Source organism: Carassius auratus, chromosome 22 (genome assembly GCF_003368295.1).
Source record: "Carassius auratus strain Wakin chromosome 22, ASM336829v1, whole genome shotgun sequence".
NCBI lineage: Eukaryota > Metazoa > Chordata > Actinopteri > Cypriniformes > Cyprinidae > Carassius > Carassius auratus.
In genome coordinates this window covers 24757866-24770975 of record NC_039264.1, presented here as the reverse complement: position 1 = coordinate 24770975, position 13110 = coordinate 24757866, and the positions used below count along the sequence as shown (strand labels likewise).

At 39.0% G+C, this 13110-nt stretch overlaps 1 protein-coding gene across 1 annotated transcript; it reads right to left on the bottom strand.

Annotated features, from left to right (window-relative positions):
• Positions 1–401: 401 nt before the first annotated feature.
• On the bottom strand, positions 402–4406 carry LOC113040547 (cathepsin L1-like). Its single transcript, XM_026198857.1, has 8 exons — positions 4400–4406; positions 2853–2992; positions 2349–2471; positions 1751–1915; positions 1405–1626; positions 1149–1317; positions 826–931; positions 402–572 (listed from the first exon to the last, which is right to left on the bottom strand). The coding sequence occupies exons 1-8, from the start codon at positions 4404–4406 to the stop codon at positions 473–475; spliced, it is 1032 nt and encodes a 343-aa protein (XP_026054642.1). The 3' UTR covers positions 402–472.
• Between the last annotated feature and the right edge of the window lie 8704 nt (positions 4407–13110).

Here is a 13110-nt window from a genome sequence, read left to right as displayed (position 1 = left end):
TTTTTATCCTCATATTTTTTCATCTTCATATTTTTAAACCTTTTATGTGCACTGTTGATGGATGATATGCACTGATTAATGTTTCCGCAACACTGCACAACAATTGCACCGAACCTGTCTTTGACAGCAACACACTTAAGGAGACACAACATTTGAGCACATGACCTTTCCTCCATTAATATCCTATTGTGAGAACAAAAGTCCTTTAGTCTCAAAAACACCTGGGTATGCAGTGAAAAAACGCATGCAAGTTTGCACAGTGGGAGAGGCAATGGGGGAAAAAAAAGAATCTGATAAAGCATGCCTTAAAAGGGACGGCAAAAATGCAAACACTAATTTTCTATTGCAGGACTAAAGTAGCTCCATAGTGTAATAGTTATTCTTTTCCGAACCCACGGACTAAATGAACTGATTCTGACACAAACTTCAGACTTCACAAGTCTTTATTTGGAAATAAATACTCTTGTTCTTCTCACACAATTGGATAAAGAGCATAGCTGGCGATCCCACAAGTGTTTTTGCCATTGCGGATCATTCGCATGTAGCCTCCTTCACCCCATCCTGTTCCCCAACTGAAAAAAGAGAGGGTCAGACCATCAGAATGGAATGATCGAATAATGTTTTTGGGACATAAACTCTGGTAAAAGCATGGTATTTAATGAAGTATCATTTACACTGTATCATGATGCCACCACAGTACAATACTTTTCTGAAAAGGTGCTGAAGTTGTCTACAGGAGAAGTTGTAGTTCATTGTGTGGTTTTTCTTTCAGTGTATATTGGGTGTAAATGTACTCATAAACATAAATGATGGGCGTTCTCTTACCTGTTTTTGATTATCCAGAAATCTTTGCCCCCCTCTGAGCCATAACCAACCACAAGCACAGCATGGTTGAGGTTATTAGGGTTACAGTTAGATTCCTTGTAGATTCCTGGGGAAACAATTCATATAATTTATCATTCAAGTAAATATTAAAATAATAGTCTATTACAATTATTAGTAAATATAAATTACTATTAAATTATTATTTTACTAAAATATGTATAATTATAATATGCATTAATAACGTGCATTCTCTATCAACTACATATATTTGGTCTTCCTGTCTTTCTTGTTGTAAACTGAATCTGAGGAAGTGGAAATCTTACCCGAGCTGTAGAAGAGGAAGCTTGGATGATCGGCATCTATGGCGACGGTGATAGGACCGATGCTTGCCACGGCGTCAGCCAGTGCCTGTTCATCTCCGGCCGGGATGAATCTGTAATCACTGACCCTGGCCACAACTGAACTTCTGTCGTAGAAACAGGGCTGAGCGTCCTGATGAAACCAGATCCCAAAAACACTCATTCAGACTGACCGAATCCCACCCAAACTCCTCCGAACGGACTCTGTAAGATGACTTACCGCTGAAGTATAGGGGTAAGAGTCAGAGCTCTCCAGCCCTTTACGGATCACGTAATCATAGGCGTTCGCCATCCAGGCTCCACTGCAGCCGTACGTGCCATACGACCTGGAACAGTCCACCAGCTGCTGCTCGCTGAGGGACATCAGCCGCCCCGTCTTCTTGAACATCTGCCCTTCAATAGCACCTGTAGTGCTAAAGGCCCAGCAAGACCCACAGTAACCCTGAAAAAAACACAACAAATCAATAATTTTAGCTTCTAATATACAGTCTATCCATTTTCAACAGAAGGCCTATATGTGTGGATATAAATACACCCATCATTGATCAATTAAAAGAGAAATCCACCTGATCTTTGACTTCAGTCACATATCCTTGTGCTCGATAATCCACACTGGTCAATCCCAGTCTGTTAGCTTTGACACGCAGCGTCTGAGCCGATGTGACCTTTCCTTTCCTGTTTATCGGCCCATTAATTGTGGCACCCAGCAATCGTTTGTACTCCATCTTGGTCTGAAGATGAGAAAAATTAGATAAAACATTATCTTAGATGACACAAAATCGATCAGAAAGTTTTTTTTTGCAGGATGTTACATCCACACCACTAGGTGTCAGTGCAAATCCACCTTTAAAGGGATAGTATCCCCAAAATGTTTAATTCTGTCATGAATTACTCACCCCCTTTTTTTTTTAATCTGAGCTCTCTGAAACTGCATAGACAGCAACACAACTGAAATGTTCCCAGACGCAGAAATGTTGTAAGGACGTCACGTCGCTGTCTATCGAGGGTCAGAGAGCTCTCAGATTTCATCAGAAATATCCTCATTTGTGTTTGAATCGACATGAGGGTGAGTAATTACTAACAAAATGTACATTTTTGGGTGAACTATCCCTTTGAACAAAGACAATAACAGCAGTTTCTGACATTTTCAATCGTTTCACTTACGAGGTCGCCGTATTTGTTCATTCCCATGCTAAACGACGACAATCCGAAGTGGAAGTCATTGTTGTTTTTCTCAATCATTCGCATATTGGTCTCCCAGATGTTTTGTCTCTCAAAGTCGTCACTCTACAGTAACAAAGTCAAACTTTAAAATAAAGTCAAACGCAGTGCATAACATACATAAAACATATAATCCACAACCATAAACAGACTTAAACTACATGTTTATACTGGATCAAATGTCTCAACAGTGTTTCAAACCTTTTTATTTTTAAAGGAACAACTGAACCCAAAACTACTATTTTACTCTCTTTTTTGCACTATAAAAAGTGGTAAGTGGCAACTTTTAGTTTTGAAATGTTCTTTTTTTAGTGTTTTTTCCCCTAAATGTTTCCTGTTGTGTTCCACTTATTAAGAATATGAGTAAAAAAAGAAAAGAAAAGTAAAATCGATTTTTTATTTTAAGGTGAACTGTCCCTTTAAGACACCCAGATGATTCTAACGGACCTCCTCATCGTAGGATATTTGATGAAGCCTTTTCCACAATGCCCAGTCAGAGGGGGCTTCCTCTTCTGAATCTGCTGCCCCCTGCAGAGGTGCCCACATCAGGAGAGTAAACAGCGCCACCCAGTGTGCCTGACACGTGTCTGTACACAACACACATGACATTTCAACAAACATTCGCTTCATCACTGAAAAACGTTTTTAGGTTGACAGACAAACAAATGAGAAAAGTGAGCACAATTTAGGTTCCTTTCCAAGTTTAAAGGAAACGAAATATTTTGCGTAAATAATTAAATTAAATGAACAAAAATAACTAAACATTTAGTTATTTTTAATAACAATATTTCTGAATCTGTTAATAATATTTACACAGGTCTAAAACAAAAATATGATTATTTTCTATATCACTTTGGATAACCTGAGAGTATTTTTTTTTTTTCTTATTCTAAGAATGATACACTTAAAAAAAAAAAAAAAGTGAACAAATATATAAATACAAATATTGAGCACTAAATAAATAAAGTAACATTAACAAAAATAGTTGGAAAGGGCTGGAAAGAAATACAAAACTTTGAAAGTTTTTTTTTTCTTAGGCTGATTTTACAAATAGATATAAAAATAACAAGCACAATTTATGTTTAGGTAACTTGTGGTTATTTGTTTTAACACTCTGGATAACCTGAAAGTTTGAGTGTTATACTGCTTCACTTCTCTTAAATAAATTAAATTAAATTTATTAAAAAACATTTTTGTTTCAGCAATTCAATTTAAATAAATATGTAACAAATATTTAAATAACCAAACTTGTTCATAATATTAAAAAATGTTGACTTTATCACTTTAAATAACTTTAAAGTTTGGTCTGTGTGTGTGTGTGTGTATGTGTGTGTGTATGTATGTGTGTGTGTGTGTGTGTGTGTGTGTGTGTGTATCTGTGTGTGTGTGTGTTTAAAGTTCTTAGTCTTAGACTCTAAAGTTCACTTTTAGACTGATTCTTCTACAAAATAAATAATTAAAATAAAATAGGAAAATAGTTATTTTAACAAAACAATAAGCCCAATGTAGATTCAAATAAATTCAAATAAATACTTTACATAAATATTTAAACAACTGAGGCTGATTATAAAATTTACACCGGGTCTAGAATGAGCACTTTATACTTTAATCTGAAAGTTTGTGGTTTTTTAAGCCCTTATTTTTAGACTCCTTCAGTTCTATGAAATAAATAAATAGAGCCCAATATAGGTTCAGCAATTCAATTTAAATAAATGTTTATATATGCTATTATATTTATAACTGAATATTTTACACAAATATTTAAACCACTGAACTTGTTTAAAATATATAAAACAGTAAAACAGTATATATATATATATAATTTATTTAATTATTTATTTTTGACAAAAATATTACTAAGCACAATTTAGGTTTTATATTTAGTTCAGCAATTCAATATAAATAATTAAATAACTAAATATTTCACATAAGCATTCGACAAATTGAACTTAAGACAAGATCCAAAACGACTGTGTGTTTCCGTCCAGACTTACCGAACATGTTGCTCTGCAGGAAGTGTGTGTCTGAGCGTTTGGAGAGCCCTGTGGGTGACTCTGAAGCATGTCTTCTGCGTTATATACCATCACGCTGAAGGTGTGTCCATACTGTTAGAACTCGCTATACATACTATGTCATCCTGCAAGAGGAAACCACTAATTAACAAGACTTATAACATTTAACCCTAACCAATAACTTCACCGAAATCACCGACACCGCAGCACATGAAGCTTTCCAAAAAAGTGACCCTAAGAAATCAAAAGCGATGTTTCATACGACATGTTTTCGTTTTTTATTGATTATTTAAATGAGGACTGAGTCAGCAGTGTTTGGATGCCTGACGTGTTTTGTCTGACTTGATTCTTGTTTGGAATATAATGAACGTACCACTACAGACATTAGATCCACAAAGTATAGTCCAACCAGAGCAAGGCCTGTATTACGGGGGTGACTGCTGAGTCGTCTGTCTTCCTTCATCTCACTTAGCCGTGTTCTTCAGTGCTGTCATAATGCTGTCATAATTTACCCCCGTTATTACGCTTCATCCCATGATTGGCTCTGCAGCTCATATTTTGGGGCTTTTCATTATGCACAGTCTGGGACAAGTGAATAGCCTTAAAATTGGCCTTATAAAATTACTCCGGCTTATCAAACAAAAAGGTTAGATTAGGTTCTTTTTTTTGTGCTTTTGCTTTTATTTATATATAGGCTGTTTTTACATTATGCATTTAAATTATATTTTACACTATAGACCATAATAGGCCTATATGTTTATTCTATGTTTATACTATAGACTGTAGCCTATATTTTGTAAACTATTGTGAATAGCCTTTCGATTTTCACTTGGCTTTATGAAATATAAATAATAAATATAAAAACTTTTGTTTTTACTATAGCCTATTTATTAATATATATATATATATATATATATATATATATATATATATATATATATATATATATATATATATATATATATATATATATATTAGACTATAGACTGTTTTTTGATATATTATATTACATTATAGCTTACAGTATGTTTATATATAATTGTAGTATAATTTTTTTAAAATAATTTACTATATTAAAGGTTATTATTTTGTCATATTAACATTTTTATACCATAGCGAATAGACTTACAATTTTACTTACAAAATTAACCTTAGAATTATGCTTCATTGTATTAAATATACACAGTTTACATGTTGTATCAAAAGTTATACAGACCCCACAGACAATGTAGCAATATTTAATCATGTTATTTTAATATTTGCCCACCTGCAAACTCAGAGCGAGGATTTGAACTTTTATTATGAAATAGCGATGTACAGCAAATCTTATATTTAGAAATATGTTGACGTATTCTCCTGTGTTGGCATATAGGTTTAAATGATCTACGTTATAAATCTAGTGAGATAACACACTGTTTTCCCAGATGAATGTTAAGTAAAACAAAACTCGTCAGACTTTATATACGTTCCCAAATGAGACCCAAACAGACAGCACATGCAGTAAAAGATCGAACAATATAATGCAAGCTCTATCAAAAGTTCCCTTTCATAGGTCACTTTGATGCTGTGGTGACGTCACCGGTATGGGTGACGAATGTCTGAAGCCCTAAACCATCCCACCAATCTTATTGGCCAAATAGCTCTTGGCACCACCCTTACGCATGCGCACGCATCTTATACCTAGGTGGCGCGCGCTATTTCGCTCAGATTTCATTCCTTTAGGGAAGCGAATCATCTGTGCCCTAGGAATCATCTCGCGTTCTCAGCGGTTTCTACGAGCAGGGCTAACTCCTCTTCGCAGAAGCGGAACCGTGTAACAGGTTCATCACAAAGGGAGACTCACATGAAAGGTGCGTTGTATGTTTAGGCTTACCCTAGTGCAGGAAAAGAGCTTTATTGAACCAGTCGTCTTCTCTAACAAGGATTTTCAGCCCACACCGGAGGCATGCGACGCCATCTCCTTCGGTTGTAGACGTTATGACGACGACATTTTATCCACTGTGGCCTCGGGTCTGAGGACTTCGCGGCAGACGCTAGCTCTCTCCCTCCTAGTGGACAGGAGAAGCGCATTTCCCCCTCCTACAGCGAGCTGTTGGATGTGGTTTCTCGTGCGGTGGGTAAACTGGGACTGGATTGGGAGGTTGAGAGGACCGAGGCCCAGCTTTCATCTAAGCTGTACGACAGTATCTTAACCAGTCATACCTGTGCAGCCCGAAGGCCCTTGCCTTTTTTCCCGAACCTCCACCAAGAAGTTTCGAGGTCCTGGAAACAGCTGTACTCAGCGCGTATCACTAACGCTGCAGCTGCGGATTTCACCACCATTTCTGATATGGCGAACCATGGCTATGCAGCGATGCTTCCGGTGGAAGAGACTTTCGCCGAATATATCGCGCCTAATTTGGTCGCGGCATGGAAGTCTCGCCCCCTTCTTCCTTCTAAGGCGTGTCGAGTCACGTCCAGCCTCATTGGAAAATCGTGCATGGCCGCTGGCCAGGTGGATGCTTCGCTCCACTCTATGGAGGTCCTTCAGGCCTACCAAGCGGAGCTCTTAAAGGAACTTGATGAAGGGGAGGGCATCACACCCGAGGCCGTGAAGGAGTTACGACGAGCAACGGATTTGGCGCTACATGCTACCAAACACATTGCTCAGTGCTGATTATGGTCGAGCACCACTTTTGGCTTAATCTCACCGATATCAAAGAAAAGGACAAGTCTTTTCTTATGGAAGCCTCCGTTTCTAAGGACGGTTTGTTCGGAGAGGCTGTCACTTCGGTGGTGGAAAAAATTAGAGCAGCGAAACAGCAATCAGCCGCCTTCTGCCAGCTGATTCTTCGCAGGCCCAGGGAAATAGCGCTCAACCTCCTTTCACCCCCAACGAGTTGCCTCTTGGGAAGAGCCTTCAGCTATGGCACCCCCTCGTAAAGATTGAGGTCCTAAGGTTTTTCCACCGGCTCACCAGCGACAACGGAAGAGGTTAAACCTGAGCTCGATGGCTAATGCCTCTCATTCTCTGGCCCGAATAGCAGCTCCTGATGTTCTCGCTGCTTACCAGGGACTGTGCCCTCCACTAGAGAGTGCTGTTGGACTGCTTTTGCGCATCCAACCCTCTCACTGCAGTCCCCACACTCTAACACTGACTGTCTCGCCACAAAGACCGCCTCTAGCAGCATTGGATCGATTTATTATGCCGAGCGTTCCCTCAGACCCTCTGCGTAATTCAGCTTTCAGAATCTAAGGGACGGTTCAAGGGTCTGGCAAAGGCGTCCCATTTATGATGGCTCATACAGTCGCCACTTTTTCGCTAGCGGCAGAGCCCGATGTTCATCTTGTTGGATTAATTCCTGCCGTGGACATGTTTCAGGATTATACACAACGAGACGCATTGACTTTTATGCATGCACTTCCCCTGTTCATGAACGCCACAAGCTTTTCGTGCCCAGACATTTTAACGCGTATGAAACCGTTGCAGGAAGCGGAAATCTTGAGATCACTAATGTTGTTTTGGGCCGCGTGCGAACACTTGCCCAACATCTCGCAATGGTTGTTACACACAACTCATCAGGGATATACCATTCAGTTTCAAAAAGGCCCACCTCCTTTCCGCGGAATTCTTCCCACGGTTGTGAAACCAAAGGAAATAGCGGTTCTGTGACAGGAGATGTCAACTCTGCTGAGCAAAGGGGCTATAGAGGAAGTACACCCCTCTCAGATGGAGTCAGGGTTTTACAGCCACCAATTTGTGGTACAAAAAAAAGATGGTGGGTTGAGACCCATTCTGGATTTACGCCGTTTGAATCTTGCACTCAGGACGAGCAAATTCAAGATGTTGAGACACAGGAAGTTCCTCAGATTCGCTTTAGAGGGCAAAGTGTATCAGTACCGCATTCTTCCCTTTGGTTTAGTTCTGGCTTCCCGTACTTTTTCAAAATGCATGGACACAGCTCTGGCCCTTTTGCGGCTCCAAGGCATTCGAGTTTTGAACTACTTAGAAGAATGGCTGGTGATAGCACAATCACAGACTCAAGCACACTCTCATTGGGATCTTGTGCTGAATCATTTAAACAGCCTGGGCTTACACACAAATTTCCAGAAGAGTGTTTTAATTCCCTCTCAATGGATAACCTTTCTGGGAATAGACTTGGACTCTCGCACGATGAGAGCAAAGCTATCTCTCCCACACGCTCAGTCGATCGCGTCATGTGTGCGTCGCTTCAAAGCGGGTCGCACAGTGACGGTGAGCTTGTGCCTCAGACTTTTAGGTCTTATGGCAGCGGCATCCCCCGTAATCCATCTGGGATTACTTCCCATGCGCCCTTTTCAGTGGTGGATGAAAAGACAGAACATTTCACCCCGTTGTCTTCCGCATCGGACGATTTCAGTGACACGGAGGTGTGTTATGTCAATAAAACTGTGGATGTGAACCGAATTTCTTCTAGCCGGAGTTGCTCTTTCCGAGAGACGGTCACGACGGCCACGTCTTTCGTCTTTCAAGGGCTCCCAGCCCACGGAGTGTGGACAGCGACACAAAGCAATTGGCACATAAACAGGTTAGAATTACTGGCAGTTTTTCTAGCTCTCCAGTATTTCTCCAATCTGCTGATCTGCCGTCATGTACTGCTCACATCAGACAACACAGCGGTTGTGTCGGATCTGAATCATCAGGTAGGATTACGCTCTCGCCCCCTGTGCAGGCTGGAAAGACATATTCTTTTTTGGTCTCAGAACAAAATCCTGTCGATCCGAGCGGTTCATGTCCCCAGACGTTTGAACTTCGGAGCAGATTTGCTATCTAGACAGACTCTGGAGCAAGGGGAATGGAGATTGCACCCCCAAACAGTGAACCTCTTATGGCAGATTTTTGGAGAAGCAAGAGTGGACTTATTTGCGTCTAACATGACTACGCATTGCCCGCTATGGTTCTCCCTATACTCTCCATCGCCCCTGGGCTTAGATGCATTAGCTCACAATAGGCCCAAGACCAGCTTGTATGCTTTTCCCCCGATTCGTTTAATTCCAGCGGTATTTTCCAGGATACTGCTGGACAGAATGGAACAGCTGCTGCTGGTGGCTCTGCGGTGGCACACACAGCCGTGGTTTGTGGACCTGATCAGTCTGTTATCAGGCTCTCCATGGGAGCTTCCCCTCAGACAGGATTTACTATCACAAGCACAGGGAATGATTTGGCACCCAAGTCCAGATCTATGGAAACTGTGGGCGTGGCCTCTAAGCGGAGTGAGCTAGTATGTCCCGGTCTTTCTGTTGAAACCACCGAGACTATACTGAATTCTAGAGCGGCTTCTACGAGACGCTTATATGCTTTCAAGTGGAAACTGTTTAGGACCTGGTAATATGGATCCAGTTTACTGCCCAGTGGCTTCAGTACTTGAGTTCATTCAGGACCGTTTTTCTGATGGAGTGACGCCAGCAACTCTGAAAGTTTACGTGGCAGCCATTTCAGCTAACCATGAATATATAGACGGTGCCTCAGTGGGCCGTCATCCGCTGGTTTCTCGTTTTATACAGAGTGCACGACGGCTGAGGCCTTTCCGCCCTGTGCGAGTTCCTTCATGGGATTTATCTATTGTGTTACAAGGTTTATCAGGGCATCCGTTTGAGCCCCTGGAAACTATACTGGATAAAATCCTGACTCTGAAGACAGTTCTTCTTATGGCTTTATTCTCCCTCAAGAGAGTTGGGGATTTACAGGCTCTTTCTGTCTCACCCTCGTGCATGGAATTTACAACGAAAGGGGTTAGAAGCGACCTTAGGGACATAATTAGGCCTTGGTCGCAACAACACCTTCACAGAGCCAGGCTTTACCCCCTGCTGAGATGGGGTCAGGGGATCTAAGTCTTTGCCCTGTCAGAGCGCTATAGACTTATGTTGATCGAACAGCCCCATGGCGTGAGTCTGACCAGTTGTTTGTCTGTTTTGGACATAAGAATAAAGGCCATGCTGTCACAAAACAACGCATGTCCCATTGGCTGGTGGAAGCAACATCTTTAGCCTATGAAGTGATCGGACTCGCTTCGCCCTTAGGAATTAGAGCTCATTCCACGAGAGCAGTGGCTTCTTCTTAAGCTTTTCTCAGTGGATCTTCTATGGATGATATCTGTGTGGCTGCAGGATGGTCCTCTCCGAGCACTTTTATCAAGTCCTACAGTCTGGATGTGAGGATGGGTCCTTGCTCCCGGGTTCTCTCCCCTTGAGCAGATGCTTCCTTGGATCCCAGCTATCAGGTACGTCAGGCGTTATGTTAAAGCGTTCCCATAGTGGTGACGTCACTGCAGCATCGATGTGACCTATGAAAGGGGAACATCTCGGTTACGTATGTAACCATGGTTCCCTGAATAGGGAACGAGATGCTGCCGTACTGGCCGTTCCATACCGGAATGTACGCATGAGTAAGGGTGGTGCCAAGCGCTATTTGGCCAATAAGATTGGCGGGATGGTATAGGGCTTCAGACATTCGTCACACCAAGGGGTGTTCCCATACCGGTGACGTCACCGCAGCATCTCGTTCCCTATTCAGGGAACCATGGTTACATACGTAACCGAGATGTTTTACCTCAAACTCAATTTATATATATATCTCAAGACCGCTTTTCACATCAAGGAGTAATATCACGAGATGTCGTGCGCTGCTAAAAGCCAGGCAAAACGTTTATGTATTTATATCAGACGTGCGCTGCATCGTTAATTGTGTAAAAAGATTGTTTTATCGAGAAAAAGAACCCTTTCAAGTTCTTTTCAAGTATCTTCTCAAAAACCGAGGGCTTTCCAGGACTTACATTTCAAAAAGTTAAATTCAATTCAATTCAATTCAATTCAAGTTTATTTGTATAGCGCTTTTTACAATACAAATCGTTACAAAGCAACTTTACAGAAAATTGTGTTTCTACAATATTTAGTAGTAGCTTATGGTGGTGACTGTCAGTTTGTGCACGTTTGACAGGATTAAAAAAAATATATATATATTTTTAATTTATTATTTTAATCTTATTTGTAGCCTTTATTTAAATTGTTACCCACAAATATAAATTGCATTAAAAGTAAATGTATTTCTTTATTAAAATATTTATATATTTATTATAAATATCTATTTATCGAAATACTTATATATTAATAATTTTATCATTAATCTTTTTTATTTAATTCTTGTTTTATTAGTAGTAGTAGTAAGTAATTTTACATATTAAATGATTTGTAAAAAAATAAGTTTAAATAAAAATATCTAAATTATATATATATATATATATATATATATATATATATATATATATATATATATATATATATATGTGTGTGTGTGTGTGTGTGTGTGTGTGTGTGTGTGTCTAAAAACATAGGTAAAAGTGTACTGTCAAAGGCTCTATGTAGTTTAAAGGTTAAGAAAAAATAGTTGCTAGTTGAAGAAATAGTGCTGTTGATATCTACTGGTCAGTGTGAGTGTTTAAGTAATGAATGTTATGAAAGAAAATAGCTAAAAATGTTTTAATGCTGCAGTAATCTAATTCACTTCATAGTAGATGAATAATAATCTGTTTCTATCTGGTGTTTTAATGGTACGTTCTCTCCACAGAATAATGAACTGCTGAAGGATCTGATGAAGAGCGAGCGCATGCTGAGAGTCCTGCTCCTGCTGCTGCTGAACGGAGCGAGCTGATGACTGCTGGGTTTGATCTTAGCTTGTGTTTAGCTTGATGAAAAATGAATGCACTACACCCTCCTGAGAGAGGAGCTGCTGCCTGGCACTGCTTTCCTGTTTCATACAGCCCATGTCTAATAGTCCTTGCTTGCAACCATGCATTGAAAAGCAGAATTGCTTATTTTTCATCTCGGAAATGTTATGTCTAATGTTTAAGCATTTACCAAATTTGTATATTTTGTAAGAAGCAGCTTATGCTTTTTTGTTGAAAATATAAAATGTTTTTTATAAAATGAATAAATTATTTTGATATCATTATTTTAGTGGTGTCTTGTAGCTTGCAAATATATTTTAATTAATAGCATTTAAAACACCACTTAAACAAAGAACAAATAGACAAATAACAAATATGTAGTCGCAACAATAATAATAAAGAAGCTCTATACTTGCTAAAAAAAAGATATAAAAATTTATTTTCTGCTGAAATGGAATTCAGATTTTATGTTTTCTTTAGAAAAGTTTAAATCTTGTTGCGTAAATATTGGTTTTCTTAACATTTTGTGTGTAGAAGTGTGCTAAAATGTATATTTGTCAAAACAATAAATGAAAATGAAAATGCTGCTTTTAACATCTTTTCACTATTTAAAAAATATTTATTTTATTGCATACACAAAAACATAACTAAAAATGTTTTATTTTATTTTAAACATTGGCACAATATTTAATTTAATTTTGACTTTTTTTTTGTGAACGTAAATCTTTGCTCTTTGAGGCATTTTATTTTTCTTGCCATATTTATTCTCCACTGAAATGTATTTTGAACTTACCATCAAGAAATGTCAAAATCTTGCTTCTTAAATATGTGTTTCTTAACAGTCTATTTAGCTTTTTGTCTGTGCTATAAGTGTGGTGAACTGTTTATTTGTGAAAATAATAAATGTAAACCAAAATGCTGCTTTTTAATTTATTTTATTATTTTATTAATATTATTTTAAAAGGGAATTAAATATTTTAAAATCCATTTATTTGCTTAAAACATATTTTA

Excerpts from the sequence above, each read along its gene's own strand:
- LOC113040547 (XM_026198857.1), bottom strand. Across the intron at positions 1,318-1,404 it reads CTTACCCCTATACTTCAGCG|GACGCTCAGCCCTGTTTCTA; the intron begins GTAAGTCATCTT and ends TGGTTTCATCAG. Across the intron at positions 573-825 it reads TTCTGGATAATCAAAAACAG|TTGGGGAACAGGATGGGGTG; the intron begins GTAAGAGAACGC and ends CTCTTTTTTCAG.